We start from the raw sequence: 20,269 nt of genomic DNA, 5'->3' as shown, positions 1-20,269 counted from the left end.
AAATGAGACTTGAAGGGGTGATACTAACACTAATAGCTAGTATCTTTGAAAGCTAGTTAATTTAGAGGGTAGGAAAGAGTAGGTTTGCAGTTCATATGGAAAATAATACAGTAATTAAATAGTAATACAAGAATACTTCTGCCCTACCCTGTACACCAGGATTGAAGTGCATGATAATGCTTAATCCTGACAACATTATTCTGAGATCTGTAATCTCATATCCCCCTTATTGCCCTGCCTACCTCCATGCAAAATGATTCTACTCTGATGGCATGATCTTAGCAGTGTATACCATTAAAAACTGAGTGGAGATACATTGTAATGTAGAAATGTCATTGGAAGGAGAGCAAATTCTTTACCCAGAGACTGCCAGAGGCGGTACCAACACACTCTTAGGCCTGGTGGTGAAGTTCATAAATCCAAACATTCTATCTTGTCAGCATTCCATAGTTGTTTCTCCTTGGGTTATGCAGATTTATGCTAACCACGTTTGCAGGAGACTGTAATGTAACTAGAATGTTTTGAGGCAGTAGAGACATGGCGTAGCGTATATGTGAGTAGTACTGAGGGATTTTAATGGAAACAAACACAATGTGAGTTAGAGTGATATGCTTGCCAATACAGTAATAAAATCTCAATTAATAGAGGTATAGTATTTTGAGATGAAGGAGGGGGAAGCCCTGCCTTCCTTGCATTGATCAAACCACAGAATATTAGAGAGAGAGAGAGAGAGAGAGAGAGAGAGATGAACGCTAAGCCATGTCACATGAAAATAAGTTGAAGCTGGTAGATATACTTTATTGTTAGGGTGAAAGTGCTGCCTTCAAATAATATTTATGTGGTTGTTGAGTTTATTCCCTATGTTCAACCTGACTACCATCTCCCTTAGTTTAGACTCTTATCATTAGTCATCTGAATTACTTTAACAGTCCAAATATCTCTCTCTCTCTCTCTCTCTCTCTATATATATATATATATGGTACATTTTATATATATGTGTGTGCGTGTATGTGTAATGGAATTGGCTTTCCCACAACATAATGGGTAAGAAGTGTGGTATAGCCGGAGGATTCCCTGTGCTGACTCCTTCCCCATTCCACAGTCTCCATCTTGCTCAGGCAGGCCATGCCCCAGAGAGGGAGCCGCGAGAAAAGAAACAATAGCCCTACCCTCAGGACCCTCTACCCTGGCCAGGAGTTTCACACGGGCCTGGCTTCTGAGTGCAGAGTGGCTGGCACAGAGAGTGGATCCTTGGCTAAAGGCGACACAGAGCTGTCTAGAGATGCTTGAGAAGAGACTGGAGATGGAAGCATCGGGGAGAAAACTGAGGGAGTAGCCAGGAGGATATGGTGCTGATGTCTCCCTCAATTCCCAGCTTCCATATTGCTCAGGCAGACCACTCCCTTGAGTGGCAGTGGTCTGTAAGGACACAATAGCCCCTCCCTCAGGAGGCATGGCCCCCCTTACTGTGGTGCCTAAGCCTGATGGCTAAGGGCAGAGTGACTAGATTAACAATTGCAGAAGATAGACACAGACAGCAGATTCCTGGAAGTCTCAAACAAACTTCCCAAGGTCAGACAAGGTCAATATCTAACATCATCAGAGACAGACCCAGAAAGAAAGAAAGAAAGAAAAAAAAAAGACCCGTCTACTACTAAAGAAGTTCATATTGTAAACATATATGCACCCAACATAGGAACACTGAAATATATAAGGAAAATCTTGGAGGACTTCAAGAAAGCTATAGACAGCAACACACTGACAATAGGGGATTTTAACACCCCACTGTCAAAAATGGGTAATCTTTGAAACAAAACATCAACAAGGACATTGTGGAACTGAATGATGCATTAGATCGAAAGGACTTAACTGACATAAATAGAACCTTTCATCCCGAAGAAGCAAAATACACATTCTTTTTAAATACACAAGGAACATTGTCGAAGACAGACCACAGGATAGGACACAAAACAATCCTCACAAATACAGGAAAATTGAAATACTAACAAGCATTTTCCCAGACCACAAGGGCTTGAAACTAGAAACCAACCTTAAGGAAAAACCTCAAAAACTTTCAAAGTCATGGAGACTGAATAACACACTAATAAACAATGAATGGGTCAAGAATGAGAAAAGAAAAGGAATCAAAAAGTTTCTGGAAACAAATGAAAATGAACAGACAACAGTCCGAAACCTATGGGACACAGCAAAGGCAGTCCTCAGAGCGAAGTTCATAGCAATGCAAGTCTACCTAAAAATAGAAACATTTCAAATAAACGACCTACCCCTACAACTTCAAGAACTGAAGAAACAACAACAAACAAATCCCAGAGCAAATAGAAGGAAGGAAATAATCAAGGTCAGAGCAGAACTGAATGACATAGAGATGAAGAGAACAATTCAAAGCATCAACAAATCCAGGAGCTGGTTCTTTGAAAAAATAAATAAAATTGACAAGCCTTTAAGCAGATTCATCAAGAAAAAAAAAAGAGAGAGGACCCAAATAAATAATATCAGAAATGAATGAGGAGAAATAACAACTGATACCACAGAAATACAAAGGATTGTCAGAAACTACTATGAATGATTATATGCCAAGATATTTGAACACCTTGATGAAATGGACAAATTTTTAGAAAAGTATAATCTTCCAACACTGAAGGAGGAAGAAACAGAAAGCTTGAACAGACCGATAACAGCTAGGGAAATTGAAGCAGTCATCAAGAAACACCCGGCACACAAAAGCCCAGGGTGGGACGGTTTCACAGGAGAATTTTACAAAACATTTAAGGAAGAGCTAACCCCTGTCCTTCTCAGACTAATCCAAAAAATCCAAGAGGAGGGAAGACGCCCAGACTCTTTTTTATGAGGCCAGCATCACCCTGATCCCAAAACCAGATAAAGACCCTACAGAGAAAGAAAACTACAGGCCAATTTCGCTGATGAACATAGATGCTAAAATCCTCAACAAAGTATTGGCAAACTGCATCCAGCAATACATTAAAAAGATTATTCACCATGATCAAGTGGGATTCATCCCAGGGATGCAGGGATGGTTCAATATAGGCAAGTCAATAAACATAATATTTCACATAACTAAAAGAAAAGACAAAAACCACATGATCATCTTGACAGACGCAGAAAAAGCATTCGATAAGGTACAGCACCCATTTATGATCAAAACACTCAGTAAAATGGGAATAAATGGGGCATTCCTCAACATAATAAAGGCCATATATGAAAACCCTACAGCCAATATCATACTCAACGGACAAAAACTGAAAGCTCTCCCACTAAGATCGGGAACACAACAAGGATGTCCCCTCTCACCGCTTCTATTCAATATAGTATTGGATGTCCTAACAATAGCTGTCAGACAAGAAAAAGAAATAAAAGGCATCCGAATTGGAAAGGAGAAAGTAAAACTATCATTGTTTGCAGAATACATGATGGTGTACATAGAAAACCCTGTGGACTCCACCAAGAAACTCCTCGACCTAGTAAGTGAAACAGCAAGATACAAGGTCAATATTCAGAAACGAAAAACATTTTTTACCCCACCAGTGAAATATTAGAAACAGAAATCAGGAAAAAAATCCCATTTGCTACAGCAACAAGAAAAGCAAAGTACTTAGGATTAAATTTAACAGAAGAGGTAAAAAACCTGTACACAGAAAACTATACAACATTGAAGAAAGAAATGAAGGAAGACAAATAAGTGGAAGCATATACTGTGTTCATGGCTTGGAAGAATTAACATCATCAAAATGTCCATATTACCCAAAGCAATTAATAGATTCAACACATTCACTATTAAAATACCAATGACGTATTTCACAGACATAGAACAGACATTTCAAAAATTTATGTGGAACCATAAACGACCCCTAATAGCCACAGCAATTTTGGGAAAGAAATACAAAGCAGGAGGTATCCCAATACCAGATATAAAACTGTATCACAATGCCACTGTAATCAAAACAGTCTGGTACTGGCACAAGAACAGACGTATAGTTCAGTGGAACATTACAGAAAGTGCAGAAATAAACCCATGTCTCTATGGTCAATTAATATTCAACAAAGGTGGCAGAAGCATGAATTGGCCTAAAAATAGCCTCTTCAACAAATGGTGTTTAGAGAACTGGACAGCTACATGCAAAAAAATGAAATTTGATCACCAACTGACACCATACACAAAAATAAACTCGAGATGGATAAAAGACTGGAATGTTAGTTGCAACACCATAAAAGTCCTAGGGGAGAACGTAGGTAGGAAACTGTCAGATATCTCACACAGCAATATTTTCTCTGATATGTGCCCTAAAGCAAAGGACACAAGAGAAAGAATAAAGAAGTGGGACCTTATCAAAATACGAAGCTTCTGCGTAGCTAAATAAAACATAAGCAAAATAAAAATGGAACTAGTCGTATGGGAAAATATATTTGCCAATGATACATCAGACAGACAGGGGTTTGATCTCCAAAATATATAAAGAACTCACATGACTCCACTCCAAGAAGACAAACAATCCAATTGAAAAGTGGGCAAAGGACCTGGACAGACACTTCTCCAAGGAAGGGATACAGAGGGCCCAGAGTTATGTGAAAGGATGCTTGGCATCACTAGCCATCAGAGAAATGCAAGTTAAAACCACAATGAGATACCACCTCACACTAGTCAGAATGTCCATCATAAACAGATTAACAAACAACGGGTGCTGGTGAGGCTGCGGAGAAATGGGAACCCTAGTACACTGTTGGTGGGAGTGCAGACTGGTGCAGCCACTGTGAAAAAGAGCTTGAAATCTCCTCAAAAATCTAAAAATAGAACTGCCTTTTGACCCAGGCATTCCACAGCTGGGATTATACCCTAAGAATCCCAAAACCCTAATTCAGAAGCACTTATGTACTCCTATGTTTATAGCAGCACAATTGACAATAGCCAAGTGTTGGAAGCAACCTAAGTGCCCATCAGTAAATGAGTGGATCAAAAATTATGGTACATTTACACAGTGGAATACTACACAGCATAAAGAAAGAAAGAGCTGCTATCCTTCACATCAGCATGGATGGAACTAGGGAGCATTATGCTAAGTGAAATAAGCCAGAGGGCGAAAGACAAATACCATACGATCTCACCTGTAAATGGAACCTAACCAACAAAACAACAAGCAAGGCAAATATAACCAGCAACATTGAAAGAAAAAAGAAACCAACAGAATTAATAGTGAAGGGAGGGGTGGGGAAACGGAAGGGACGGGTTAAGTCAAGGAACATGTATAAAGGAGCCATGGACAAAGCCAAAGTAGGGAAGGATTGAGGGAGGAAGGTGGGGGAGGGGGCAGGGGCAAGTGGTGGCAGGAAGATGGAAACAAATACATTTGATCAATAAAAAAAAGAAAATTGAAAAAAGAAAATCTTACTTTTGTAATGGTTGCACAACTGTTTGAATATACTAGAAAAAACACTGAACACTTTTAGAAAGTAGAATTTAAGATATGTAAATTGTATCTAAATTTTTTAAATTGATTTTTCCCTTTATTAGTAATTCTGATCATTACTGTTTTTTTAATCAAGTAAACTAAGGAGCAAAGAATAATATTAAAATTATTTTAAAGCTCACATTTGAGAATGTGGGAGGAAAAAATAAAGGGTTCATGAAAAGTAATCAAACTATATCTATCTATTGAATAGTAACTTCACTGGTAGCCAGAATCTCATGATGTACATTTGTACCTACTGCAGTGACTTCTATGATGATTTATTCAGTCTATAGTTATGTCATGTGTATGTATATATATATGACCCCTTACTCCTATCACCTTTATCACTTCCTCTACCCCTACCTTCCTATCTTATAATCTTTCTCATTTTTATATCACACTTGTTAATGACTTACTTGAAAGCAGAAGATATATTTTTCCTCTTTTTCTCTCTCATAGTCTAGATTTAGCATTGTTGAATCAAAGTAGAATCAGAGAAATCAAGTTGGATAACACTTTTGATGTAGTCCTCAGATACTTATCTATGTTCTTTGTCAGTTTCAACTAACAAGGAATTCACTGCCTCAGCAGGCTACACATCCCATCTTAAGGTAGTTTAATTTTTGCTAAGGTTTTCTTTGGATGACTGGATATGAAATATGTACAACCAAATACTAATAATGTGCTAATGTGGCAGGACTGTGTTAATATTTTTTCCTCTACTTTCTAAGTTTTGAATCACTTATTTATTGGACACATACCATGCACCAGGGGCTATGCTAGGCTGGTGAGGGGAGTGCAAATTTGAAATCTGCTTATACCCACAAATTACATGAATTGTTCTTTATGAAGCACTTGGTACAATGCCTGTTAACTAGTAAATGTTCTTTATTAAATAAAATAAATAATTCATGGTCTAGGATGGAAAATGGAAATGTAAAGAAATAATTATAATAGAGGCATATAAATGATGCTTGGGAAACACAGAGGACTGATGGAATGGTCAGAGAAGTCTTCACCAGGATTTCAGTCCTGAAGGATAAGCAAAATCTTAGTGAAGGCAAGGAGACTAGCTAGGAGACCAGAGTGGTCTGTTGTCATATGTAGCTGCCCAACAGTATTTGAATATGCCCACTACATTTATTACTCCCTTCCAGTGTCAGTCCCGCCTAACCAAGGAAGAATCTATAGAAACTACATTTGGCAGTCTCCCTTATAATCAGCGTACAGGCATATGGCTTAGTTTTCACCAATGAAATGTTATTTATCAGACATGTAGATTTGGAAGTGAACTACCTAAAGACACATTCCACTAGTAAGCCATCCCTTTTGCTGGTGTGGTTGGCAACACAGGTTATATGGTTATTGAACTGATGACAGCAGCTGCACCTTTTTTATCATGACAGTTTAACCAAGTGGTTTTGGGATGGCAACAGATCCTTAATCAGACTGTACTTAGTTGTGTGGTTCTGAAAGTTATTCCTATAATGATCTGGAGCCTGTTTCTGCAACCTATCCAATTCAAGATCTATCTATCTATCTATCTACCTATCTATCTATCTATCTATCTATCTGCATACACACACATATACACATATATATACACACATATATATGTGTATATATATATATATGTATATATATATTTCCACTGTCTGTCTGAGGCTCTAAAACGCCTCTCTTGCTATCGTTCCATTGTTTCCCAGGTGATTTCTCCACAATTTAGTTGCAATTCCAGTTTGGTCCTGGGAGGAAGTCAGTGTGACTTCACTCACTCCTCTGCCATGTTCCATCTGTCCTGAGCTTAGGTCTTATGCCTGCTCTTTGGCCTCCTTGCCTTAAGTCCTCAGGTAGATCCTCAAAGTGTTCTGTGTACTGCCTCCAAGACCTGTGGGTATCTGTAGCAGCCTTTTGTTACAAAAGTAAGTTTTAGAAAATTTTTATCACCTTGGAAAGAAACACCATACCCATCATTAGTCATACCCCAATCTGCCCATCCCCTTCTCACTGCCTCCTGGGAATCACTACTCCATTTTCTGTCTCTATAGAATTACCTATTCTAGACATTTAATATAAATGGAATCTTATTATATGTGTATTTTGTGAACTGCTTCTTTCACTTAGCACAGTGTGATTTTTTGATTCATGCATTATCAGTATTTCGTTCCTTTTTATGGCTAAATAACATTTATTTACCACATTTGCTTATCCATTTATTACTTGATGGACATTTGGATTGTTTCCACTTTTTGGTGATGCTGCTATGACCATTCATGTACAAGTTTTTTGTGTGGACATGTTTCTCTTTGTCTTGGGTATAATAAGCTTGGTCATGTGGTAACTTTATATGTAACTTTTTGAAGAGCTGCTAGGCTGTTTTCCAAAATAGCTGCATCATATTTCATTCTCAGTTTCTCCACATGCAAACCAACATTTATTATCATTTTTTTATCCCAGCCATCCTAGTAGGAGTGAAGTGTTATCTCATTCCTTAATGAATACTGATTGCATTTCCATAATGAATATGTATTTATTGGCCATTTTTATATCTTTAGATAAATGTCTGTTCCAATCCTCTGTCCATTTGTAAGTGGTTTATTGTTGATTTATAAGAGCTCTGTATATATTTGGGATACAAATCTTTTATCAGACATGATTTGTAAACATTTTCACCCATTCTGTAAGTTAGTCATTTCCAACTTGGTGACCCCTTTAATATTTTGCAAGGGTTAACATGAGTTTCAAAATGAAGAAAAGTGATTTGTCTGCAGAAAAATGATTTGTGCAGTGGAAATGCTATAAATGTGTGTATCATAAAATAAAGGAAGATTCCCAACCAAATTAAAGCTTGTTGAACCTTAAAACAATGCGTTCTTATAACTGCACATTTTCCCCTCCAATGAGGAATTTTCGTTATCTCTATACAGCTGAATATATTTCTAGCCCCCCTACCTTTATTTCTTTCTTTCTTTCTTTCTTTCTTTCTTTCTTTCTTTCTTTCTTTCTTTCTTTCTTTCTTTCTTTCTTTCTTTCTTTTCTTTTCTTTTCTTTTTTTTTTTTTTTTGCTTTTCCAGATCCAGCAGCTTCTCATGAATTTTTCTTTGATGACATATTATAGATATATATTTTCTTTTAATTTACAAATCATATTTGCTCACCTAAATAATAATGATGCTAAGGGAGCATATACCAAGTACTAAAGTATGTGTTTCTTATTTAATTTATTTTTTGTTATCGGGGTAAATAAATAGCTTGGTAAGGCTGTGTGATACACATCTATGCTATAAACTGCCAATTTATTCTGTAGAATAGTTAATTTTTTTTTCATTCTGCTCATTATTTGACTAGGTGCAGATAAAAGTCATGAATATATGGTAGATTTTATACAGGATTATGTTATCTAGAGTGGAAAATAATAGCAAAGTATCCACAAATATAACTATTGATGTTAGTCATAGCATGACGTACTATTTTAAGACAGAGAATATTAGTATTTATTAATCACTTTTGAAGCTCTTGTGCAGAAATATGCTAATGCTTCCAATAAATGTTCTTTTTACCAGGAGGACATGAACCTTAATGAAGAACGAAAAGCTCCTTTACGAAACAAAGATTTTACCACTAAGCATGAAATGGTTGTCCAGTATATTTCTGCTACAGCCAAATCTGTAAGTAGTCAGGCTTTCCTGGCCTAAACACAATGAGCTTAGCATTATCTGCTTAAAAATAAACAAAACTCATATATTCAGGTTCTTGTCTCATTGTATTCATAGAGGCTATTCAGAAAAAAATTATATACATGTATTTTTACACATTTAGTGTATATTTAAAAATTGTTTATAATTAGAGAGTATTCCATAAATAAACAGGACAGACTAAAGATAGAAGGCTCTGAGTTAACCCATTAAGTTTTGGGGTGGAAGTTGTGTGTGCATACTAAAAATTGACAGCAATTTGCAGTTATTCCACTTACTATTTAGTTGTTATATGAAAACTTTAGATTTTGAGGGATAAGACACAAATATAGCCACAAGCTTTGGCTAAGTTTACATTAAAGCTACATGATTGGTGCATGCTTGCATGAATATTTTAATACTTTTAATATACAGTTTTGTTATTTTTTTCATCATTTTATGTGATATTAACTATGCAAACTGCCTCATAATTGTTATTGCATAGCTTAATTTGATATAAAGAAGGTTGCTTAATAGGACCTTTAATCAAATCTGTGTAAATCTCAAAAGATTTGAAAGTTGAGCTCATTGAAAAGACTTATCAGAAGGAAACACATAGTGTTTTAATGAATATGTTGCTTTGTTCACATCTTAAGGTACTTCCAAAATTGGTATTTTTGAAGTGGGAAAATATAATGTTTACATTTCTATAGAGAAAAACCTTATGTAGAGATCATAAAATTACTATGTATGTATGTATAATATGTGTGTGTATACACACACAACATGCAGTGATTTTGTGGTGTGTACATTATTATATGTGTGTATATATAAATAATATATATATGCACATTTACATTTAAAACATGCATATTTTCAATTTAAAAAGTTGACGAGAAGAAAATATTTATTTATTGGAAAAATATATTCTAAAATTATTTGGCTATCCTGTTAATGCTATTTTAGTACAGTAATTGCAGTAGCAATTCCTGATGCATTTTGCCCTAATTCTGCAATCATATTGATTCCATATTATACTTTAAGCCAGCTAAATCTGAATGCTGAACTACTTAAACATAATGGATTGCAGCTCTGCCAGAGCATAACAACAGCATGCTTTTTAATTTGCTTCTGGTATCTAAGGGCAGAAATATGTTTCCAGTGATAAGTGAAACTTGCCGTGAGCATTGTTGTCAATAGAATTAGGTGATTTTAGTTTGAAATTCTGATGAATCTCTCCTCATTTTGCACTCAAGTTATTGTTCACAGTAAAATGCTTTAGGAAAATGCAGGGTGTACATTCAGTGTTATTTTTCAAATACCTAAAGGCAGATACGGCAGTAAATCTATACAGCCAAATCTGACTGCAAAGTGCAGATAATAATATATGAATAATCATGTCATGTTTTTAAGGAGAGGATTTTATTAGTGCTTCTGGCTCATTTATTTATTGTTTTTGTTTGTGGAAGTGGAGCTGAACGTAATGAAGATTATATGAAGCTCTTCTTCACCTTTTGATTTTCATTCTATTGCTAGGTAGAGCTTGTTTTCATTTATTCTCTTGTTGTTCCCTTTTCAAATGACCAAAGAAATGCACACTTTAAGCTATGTACTCATTTTTTTCAGATTAAAATGCTATAATATGGGGAAATGTGGGATGAGTTCTCTTGAATTGCTTTATTCAAAAAATGGAAATTGAACATTTCTCAAAAGACATTGAAAATCATGTTTAAGGTGTTAACCTTGAAATCAGTACCATAACTCTTTATTGTATGACCTTCGTTTCATTCAACATACATATGAGCACCTGACACATGTACAGTCTTTCATTAGAGTTCTAAGATTATACATTTTATTGGCTAATATTTTTAATGGAACAAGTACTATGATGAAAGAAAGCCTGTTGATAATCATGTTTTAAGCTTTCTGATCTTGGGGAGACATTAATTAGCACTGTGTGTTCTGTTGTTAAAACGAAGAAAATTATTATGTAATTTCTTTTTGAAGGTGAAAGGGATGTCATTCATTGACAGACAAGCATCTCTTCTTTTGACCATTTCATGATTATGGCAGTAAAATTTATATATATTATAACCTAATGTATGGCTGTTTACCTGGGTATAACCAAGGTTTCCATCCTGCTTGCATATCTTATATTTTTTATGTTTACTTTTTCATTATATTGATATACTGATTAAAATATTTTCTCATTTAAAGTAGGATTGCAACTATGTCTTTATTTTATTTTATTATTTAAAAAGATTTTATTTATTTATTTTTTTAGACAGAGGGGAAGGAAGGGAGAAAGAGAAGGAGAGAAACATCAATGTGTGGTTGCCTCTCGCATACCCCATCCTGGGGACCTGGCCCACAACCCAGCCATGTGCCCTGGCTGGGAATTGAACCTGCAGGCCCTTTGGTTTGAAGGTCAGCACTCAGTCCAATGAGCCATACCAGCCAGGGTGTAGCTACATCTTTATGAAATGATTTATAAGTAGTCAAAACTTTCATCTTGATGTAAAAATAAAGTAAAGGACTAGAGTCCCTGGTGGAAAAATGTTTTTTAGTCATATCTATAACATGTGAAAATTGCTGTTAAATTGAAACATAAATCATACATTTCCCCCTTTAACACCTGCATTAGTCATTTTATATGGAATTGAAAAAGGAACAAAATATGCACTCAGTAAAAAATGCCCATCATCCTCCTAGGTTCCTATAAGGACAGTAAAGCAAAATGAAACTATACATAGGTATGTGCTCAAAACCTGTTTCTAAAGCAAAGGACAGGCTATTGTGTAATTAACATTGCTAAAATTAGCATGGAATAAGATAATATAAAGAAAGTTAAAAGGTAATAAAAACTATTGTTTATTTTTTTTCCCTCTTCAAATCCCATAGTAGAGAATGTTAAGTTGTATGAATATTGAAGGAAAAAGTAGCTTGAGTAATTGCCGGCAATGCATGAACACTCCAGTACGGGAGTAGAGAACCTTTTCTCTGCATCAGCTGGGCTTGTTTGCTTATGGTAGCAAGTGTGGTTCTGACCTGACCTAGGGTAGTTGGTACATGTAGTCATTTGGCCACAAATAACCTGGAAGAGTCCATATTTTAAACAACAACATATGTCCTCAGAAATGGAAAACCAGGCTTTGTTAATATTGCAAATGTTGTCATATTGAGTAGAAGGCATCTTGCATGTTATATCAGAACAGCTTATATAGACAGTTATGAGGAAAAATTAGTCAATGAAACCCTGTTTGCCACATGACAGTGTCCTTATTAGACTGTTAGGAAACCAGTTTATTTCTAACTTAAATCACAATCTTTGAAGTTGAGATTTTAAAATAAGTAAAATCATATTTTTGAAGATACGTGAGCCCTTCAGAGCTATCATTGATTGGAAAAAATCTCCGTAGGAAATATTTTCAAATAGTGATACCAAACACATCTATATAGAAATGCACACTTCTATGCATATAATGCATACATTATATGGAAAATCTATATATTTTTTAGATTGACCTGGATAATAAGCAGTTAGAGTGTCAGTATATCTATGTATGTGTTTGTATACATGTGTTTTGGCTTTGCTTTTGCCATTATCAGATACTTTCTTTTTCAGGGCTTCTTTTCCAGGCATGGTCTGCATTTGCTGAAACAGCTGAATCCAAACATGACCAATCCAGTTTTTCTTAGTTTCCTACTGCTAGTCTAATCTGTTTGCCGTATGTGCTTTAGCTAAATGCAGTCATTTTGCAATCCGAATGAATCATTAAATAGGCCATAGTCTGATCATTTCACAGGGTATAAACCTGCGTTAATTGTTAAGACAGGCTGGCATTATTTTTTCAGTCTCATGTCAGTGCTAAATAAACAAGGGGCAAGTAAAACCTCTGTGTTTTTGGTGGGAGGAAATACTTTAGGTCAAGAGCATATCTTTCAATTCAGAAGACTGTTAATGGCATCAAAGAGGCTTTTATTCAACAAAATAATTACTGCCTGTAAATAGTCTGTTAAGTGAATATTTAATAAAGCTGCTTCTCTATTTGGAGATTCATGGATTCCTCTGGAATAATTTACTTGGAAACTGTCATTATTTTTTTGTATCTTGTGGTATCCTGTTCAACTTATGATTCTTACTAGGATTTCAATTATATATGATTTTTATGTTTAAAGTACTAGCTGAAAAATAGAACACATTGATAATAACTGCTATCAGATTGATTATTTTAGATTCTGGATTAGGTTGCTTATATTCAAGTGTAGAATTCTGATACAATAAAATTATGTTTAAGACTATTATTTCACTTCTTGCTTTTTAAAACACAATTCTGCCTCTCAGAAAGTCTCTCATCTCTTACCTATTATGAAAAATTCAATTGAAGTTTCAATTTTGTACTGTTTCCTCTTTGTGAATATCTGCATGTTTAGATGCAAAATGCTTCTATTGCATTACATTATATGGAAACTCTAATCTTATAATAGAAATGCTAGGATGACCTTGAAAACTAGAATTATAAGCAATCCATCTTTCTTGTAATTTTCAAGTCTAATATAAAATATTATGTCTTAAATTTATAAAAACATAAAACATTCCCTGAAGCTCATTTCTTAATACATGACTTTGAATGCAACATATATATTCTAAAATACTTTATTTCAAACTTAGGAGTATACTTCTAATAGGGAAAGAAAAAAATCAGTATTTGGAAAATTAATTTTCTGTAGATAATTTTTTGAGAGACTATGGGCTAGTAAAATATCTGATGCCTAATTACACGTAATCTTGCATTACTTGATATTTAGATTGCACTCTATGAGAATCCCATTCCATTACATTTTTTAAAAAATCCTCAAATTGCAATAATCTTTTATTTGAGAAACCTTATTTTGTAGACTTTACATATTTTTGAAATATGGTAGAAATTAATACTGACATATTTGTTTTAGTCTGTAGATCTAAAGTATGAAAAGAATACATAGGGCTAGCTATTTACTAATTTACTAAACACTTCTGTGAAAATCTTCTAATTACTAATACTGTTGCTGTTTTTTTTTTTTTTTTTTGTTCTGTTTTACACCATAACCACTCTCCGTTGACCACTGCATGCAGATAGTTGGAAGTAAAGTTACGGTGAGTACAAAAGATGTGTTTTACCCTTAGATGTGAATTTGTGCTTTTTGGAACTGACTTTTTCTTATAGTATTTTATATGTCTGTTTATTCTTTTGGTGTGTATTTTACCAAAGCGGTAAGATAAATATTAAGATCAGGTGATTAGAATTTAACTATGATAAGTATTTTTCCTGTAGTTTTGGGAAATGTTTTAGAACTATAGCATGTTTGTGTATTTTGTCTTAGAAAGTTTTACATTTTTTTAGGAATTGTGCCTTTGTCAGTCTTTATGATTCTGATGAAATTGCATGTTTTACCTCAGTTTCTTAGGATGGCAGGGTGAGACTCCTAAAATATTGGTTTATGTCAACAGGAATTCTTTTTAAAATATCTCACTTTGATTTTAGTATTACTGGGCACATAGCATAGTGAAAACAACCCTTGATGTTCAGTCAGGAGACCTGGGTGATTGCTATTGTTGGGTGCTACTGATCAGCTCTCTGCTTTTGGGGAAGTCATACAATTTCACTGAGGTTCAGTTACTAAATGGATAAATTGAAATGATTGGCTTACATTATCCTTTAAGATTCAGTTGCTGTCTTTTAAATACGTTATATTCAAGGCACTGCATTTCAGTGTTATAATCACATGATACACTATTACATGATACAGCTAAATGGCCTGTATTGTAATTCAGAGCTATTTGAAATTACCTTGCCTTCATGGCTAAGCAGTCCATAGCAGGAAGCATCTTTAACATCACCAGGTACTGTGGTATCTAGAACAGTGAATGTATTTCATATTAGTTTTGCTTTAAAAGTTTGATTCCTCCTTTTTTCTTTTTTTTTTTTCAATTTGATATGACATTTTGGGGAAGAAGCCATCAATATTTTGGGATAAGTTTAAACAATCAGTGCGTTTCTTTAGTGCTTATTATGCACCAAGAGCTGTGCTAGGTGCACTGATGACTGGAAGATAAGAATAAGATAAGATCTTTTAGTTTCAATAATATATGTTGAAATCATTAAACCTTAAATTGTGTGTGCTAATTTTAAGTGTACAGTGGGTCCTTGAATAATGTTATTTTGTTCAGCATCATTTTGTTATAACATTGATGAGATGCTATAGGAACTTAAATATTGTTTATATCTATTAGCCTATGGTAAACCTGGTTTCATTATATGTCATGTCACTTAGAGCTGCAGTTTCCAAGAACCTATTGACGATGTTAAGTGTGGGTTTATTGTAATAGGATTTTATAAGCAGGAGAGAGATGTAGGCTTACAGTAATTAGAGAAAACTCCATGAATATTTCTGGACTTAAACTGGGCTTTCAAGAATTGTTAGTTATGATGGCTGGGATTTGACTAGGGAAAGGAGACTATGGAGAAGCTTCCAGATTTGGGAAGTAATATTCCATGCAAAGGCTTGAAAAAAGAATCAAATTGTGAGTATGGGGGGGGCGAGATGGAGTGAGGAACAGTGATGCAAGAGATGAGGTTGAATTTGCTGAAACAAAGAATATGTGTTGGAAAGAATAAAAAATCAAGTTGAAGGAAGATCTTGAAGTCCAGGCAGACTATTAGAAATTAGTTTGAGCTAAGTTAAGAAGTGTTTAAGAAAAATAAATTTGGTAGTAGTAGGTAGGCTGGATGAGGGCTAATCGTTCTCAGTCTTGAAAGTATATCAGAATGTGAGAGATACAAGATGGTGGAGGAGTGAATGGAAGTTACAGTAACCTGCTCCCATGACCAATCTGGAATCAAAACTAAATTATGGAGAAATCATCCGTAATAAACAACTGAACAACAGTGAGAGAGAAGCCTTATAACTATGGACAAACAGAAGAAACAGCTTTCAACAAAACATGACTGCTAGGGAGTGCAGTGGAGACATGAGAGGCCTGTCTGGGCTCCCACAGGGGACAGTTGAAGGGCCAGAGGGATATTTAAGTGGATGGTTGGATCCCTCTGAGAAATGTGGAGTCTAAATCCTAAACTGGGATCGCTAGCCTAGAGCACCAGAGCCCAGAAAGCACAGATAACATCCAGCTGCGAAAAGCGGAAGGGTTTCTCTCTGCCAGAGACGGGCAGCTGGAGATGCAAAAAGCTGTTTAAAGGGCCAACACATAAATTTTCATTTGCAGCCGCTTACTCTGGGCTCTAGCAAAGTGGAGGCAGAGTGGACTAGATATGCTTGAGTAGAGATTGGGTATAGAGGCTTTAGGGAGAGAACTGAGAGGACAGCCACAGGGATCCTGGTGCTGAGCCATCCCCCATACCACAGCAGACATCTTGCTCAGGCAGACCACTCCCCTCCAAGCAGCAACAGCCTGAGGGGAAACAATAGCCCCACCCTCAGGAGGTACTCTGCCTCACCCTGTGGTGCTTAAGCCTGGCTGTTGAGTGTAGAACGACTAGATTAACTACTGGAGGAATCAACCACAGACAGTAGATCCCTGAAAGTCTGGAACAGGGTGTCAAAGGCCAGACAGAGTCACTATCTGATATCACCAGAGGCGGATCCAAAAAGAAAAAAAACAGCGGTAAATACTAGATGCTACTGAGACAAAATCCAGTGTGGTCTTCTCCATGAGTTGCAATATTTTCTTTCCTGCATAGCTTTTTAACATTCATTTCTTGTCCATCAAGTTTGTGTATATTAAGTCACTAGATTATATATTATAGGTTATTTCAATTCACTTATTTTGCTCCTCCCTTCTCTTACCCCATTTTACCTTCATCTTTCCTCTTATTATTTTTGTTTTAAATTTTTTTTTCTCTCTTGCTATAACTTGTTTCCATTGTGCACTCTTACTATTTCTACCCTGTCCAGCCTCTCAAAACCAATTTTTCTTGTCAATAGTCATCTCACATTCTTTTTCCTACTGTTAAAATACCTGCATTCTCTCTTTACCTTCAGTAATCTTTGCTCATTCGTTGTGGATAGGGTAGTTGTTGCATTTTTTCAACCATATCTCTACATCTTCACTATTATTGTATTTCAAATCTCAAATTCTACCATTTCCCTTCCCTACTTTTTTTTTAGTCTCAAATTTAAAATTTTCCTGTCTTAGCCTGTTTTTTTCCCCTTTTTTCTCTTTCATCCTGCCCTTTATTTTATTATTTTTTCTTTATTTGTTTCATCCCAAATTTCAATTTTTCCCTGTCTTAGCATGGCTTTCTGCCCTCTCTCGTTATTCCCTCTCCCTTTATCATCTCAAAATCACTTCCCGTTACTCTAGACATCTCTTAAGCTTTTCTTTCCTTTTTCCCTTATTTCCATCCCACCTATATTAATTTAGCTCTTCCGTTGTTGATAGTGCTGTGGTGGATCTTTTTCCCCAATTCAGGCCTATATTTTATGTATTTACTTTTCTTTTTCCTTTTTCTTTCTCTCTCTCACTTTATTTTTTTAAAATTTCTGTTTAAACCCCCTACTATATGCTTCCCTTATCTTACTCCATTCCACCATCTTCATTCCCTTTTTTATTATTGATGTAAGTTTACTTTCTGTCTTGGCATTCCTCCAGTTCCTTACTCTTATTAGTTCCCCTACTTCTATCCTCTCAAAATCACTTTGCTTTCAGTAGGTCATCTCATATTCACTCTCCTTTCTTATAATAGTCTCAATCTATTTACACCCTTATTAATACTGGTTCATTTGCTGTTGATAGTGGGATTACAGATGAGAGTTATTTTCGTGGGTGAGAATCTGTTTCCTGGGTTTTATGTTTTTGTTCTGGTAGCATCTGCACAACAGTATACATGATGTAGCGGGTAGAGTGTCCCTCAGTCAAACAGCTGGAGGGAAGGGCTCACCAAAGAAAGATCCAACAACAATCAAAACCCAATTACGTCAAGAGAGCCTACGTAAATGGCATAAGGGCATCCCAAGAGCATCAAGTTCAGGAGATTAAGGTGACTGCACAACTGAATCCCACAAGTATCTTACCATAGAAGTTCATACCACAAAGTTAGGGAGACAAATCAGATAAACTTAGGAAGCAGAAGCAGCACTGCTGGTGTTGGCTCAGTAGATTGAGTGCTGGCCTGTGAACCAAAGGGTCGCCAGTTCAATTCCCAGCTGAGGGCACATGCCTGGGGTGCAGGCCAGGTCCCCGATAGGGGTTATGTGAGGGGCAACCACACATTGATGTTTTTCTTCCTCTCTTTCTCCTTCCCTAAAAAATATTAAGTAAATAAAATATTTTTAAAAAAGAATCTGAAGAAAGCTAGAAGAGTTTCTCCTAATATAGGGAGACAAAGAAGCAGCCCCCAATTGAAAAGAAGGGAGGAATCCCCAGAAAGAGTGCTAAATGAAATAGAGGCAAGTAAACTAACAGATACTGAGTTGAAAACCATGCTTTTAAGGAAGCTCAATGAGCTCAGTGGGAAATACAAAAAGCTACAGGGAAGCCCCAAGGAACTTACTACAAACTACATCAGCATGAAAAAGGACATGGAAACTATGAATCAGAGCCAGAGGGAAATGAAGAATACAACTTTTGAAATGAGGAACCAGGAGGAAATGGAGTAAACAATTTCTTCAGTGAAGAACCCAGTAGAAGGAGTCAAAAGAAGGCTTCATGAAGCAGAGGATTGAATCAGCAAGCTGGAGGACAAGGTGGAAGAAAAATTCCCAGACAGAGCAAGAAAAGGGAAAAGAGACTCAAAAAGAATGAAGAGGGGTTCAGGGAACTGCAGGACAACATGAAATATAATATCCGAACAATAGGGATGCCAGAAGGAGATGAGGAGGAGCAAGGGATAGAAAAGTTGTTTGAAAAAGTAATGACAGAAAACTTATCTAACTTAATGAAAGAAAATGTCACACAAGTCCAGGAGGCACAGAGGGTCCCAATCAAGATGAACTCAGTGAGGCCCACCCCAAGACCCGTTATAATTCAAATGGCAAAGTTCAAAGACAAAGAGAATCTTAAAGGCATGAAGGTGGAAATAGGTAGTAGCATACAAGGGAGCTCCAATAAGGATAGCAGCTGACTTTTGAACAGAAACACTACAGGCAAGAATGGACTGGCGAGAAATATTCCAAGTAATGAAAAACAAAGGCCTGCAACCAAGACTTCTCTATGCAACAATGCTCTCAATTAAAATGGAAGGCGAAATAGGAGTATCCCAAACAAAAGAAAGCTAAAAGAATACATCTTCACCAGACCAGCATTGAATGATAGGCTAACGGGACTGCTTTAAGAAGATGAAGGAAAGTGAGAGAGAGAGGAATACAGGTACAAAGGGAGAAAATGGCAATGAATAAGTACCTATCAGTAGTAACATTAAATATAAATGGATTAAAAGGCATAGGGAAGCTGAATAGATAATAAAACATGACCCGCACATATGCTGCCTACACGAGACCGACCTCAAAACAAAAGATCTGTGAAGGGTTGGAAAAAAAATATTCCAAGCAAATGGAAAGGAAAAGAAAAAGCTGGAATCACAATACTTGTATTAGACAAAACACACTTCAAAACAAAGGTCATAAAAAGAGACATAGAAGGACACTTCATGATACTCAAGGGAAGAATCCATCAAGAAGACATAAACATTGTCAACATATATGCAACTAACATAGGAGCACCTAAAACTATAAAGAAAATCTTGGAGGACTTCAAGAAAGAGATAGATAGCTGCACACTGATAGTACGGGACTTTAACACCCCACTGTCAACAGTGGATAGATCTTCCAAATGAAATAGCAATAAAAATATTGTGGCACAGAACAACTCACTAGATCAAATGGACTGAACTGATAAATTTAGAACCTTTCATCCCAAAGAAGCAAAGTACACATTCTTTTCAAATGCACATGGAACATTTTCAAGATAAACCACGTAATAGGACATAAAAGAAGCCTCAACAAATTAAAGAAAACTGAAATCATTTCAGGCGTTTTCTGAGACCACAAGGGCCTGAAACTAGAAACCAACCTCAAGGAAAAACCTTTAAAATATTCAAATTCATGCAATTTTAA

The 20,269-nt window shown here is 35.9% G+C and overlaps 1 protein-coding gene across 2 annotated transcripts in view; it reads left to right on the top strand.

The window, feature by feature from the left end:
* Nucleotides 1-20,269, top strand: part of DIAPH2 (diaphanous related formin 2) — a 908,710-nt gene that overhangs the window by 66,643 nt on the left and 821,798 nt on the right. Inside the window, exons 4-5 of one of the 2 annotated variants that reach the window (XM_054587909.1) lie at nt 9,047-9,151; nt 14,274-14,294. In XM_054587909.1, the coding sequence (XP_054443884.1) occupies nt 9,047-9,151; nt 14,274-14,294 (126 nt within the window). The remainder of the gene's footprint in view (nt 1-9,046; nt 9,152-14,273; nt 14,295-20,269) is intronic. The other variant, XM_054587910.1, reaches the window with a different exon arrangement.

Source organism: Pteronotus mesoamericanus, unplaced genomic scaffold (assembly GCF_021234165.1).
Source record: "Pteronotus mesoamericanus isolate MK-2021 breed Mesoamerican mustached bat unplaced genomic scaffold, CSHL_Meso_final scaffold_12, whole genome shotgun sequence".
Classification (NCBI taxonomy): domain Eukaryota; kingdom Metazoa; phylum Chordata; class Mammalia; order Chiroptera; family Mormoopidae; genus Pteronotus; species Pteronotus mesoamericanus.
The sequence above is the reverse complement of the archived record's forward strand: the minus strand, read 5'-3'. Positions and strand labels throughout refer to the sequence as shown.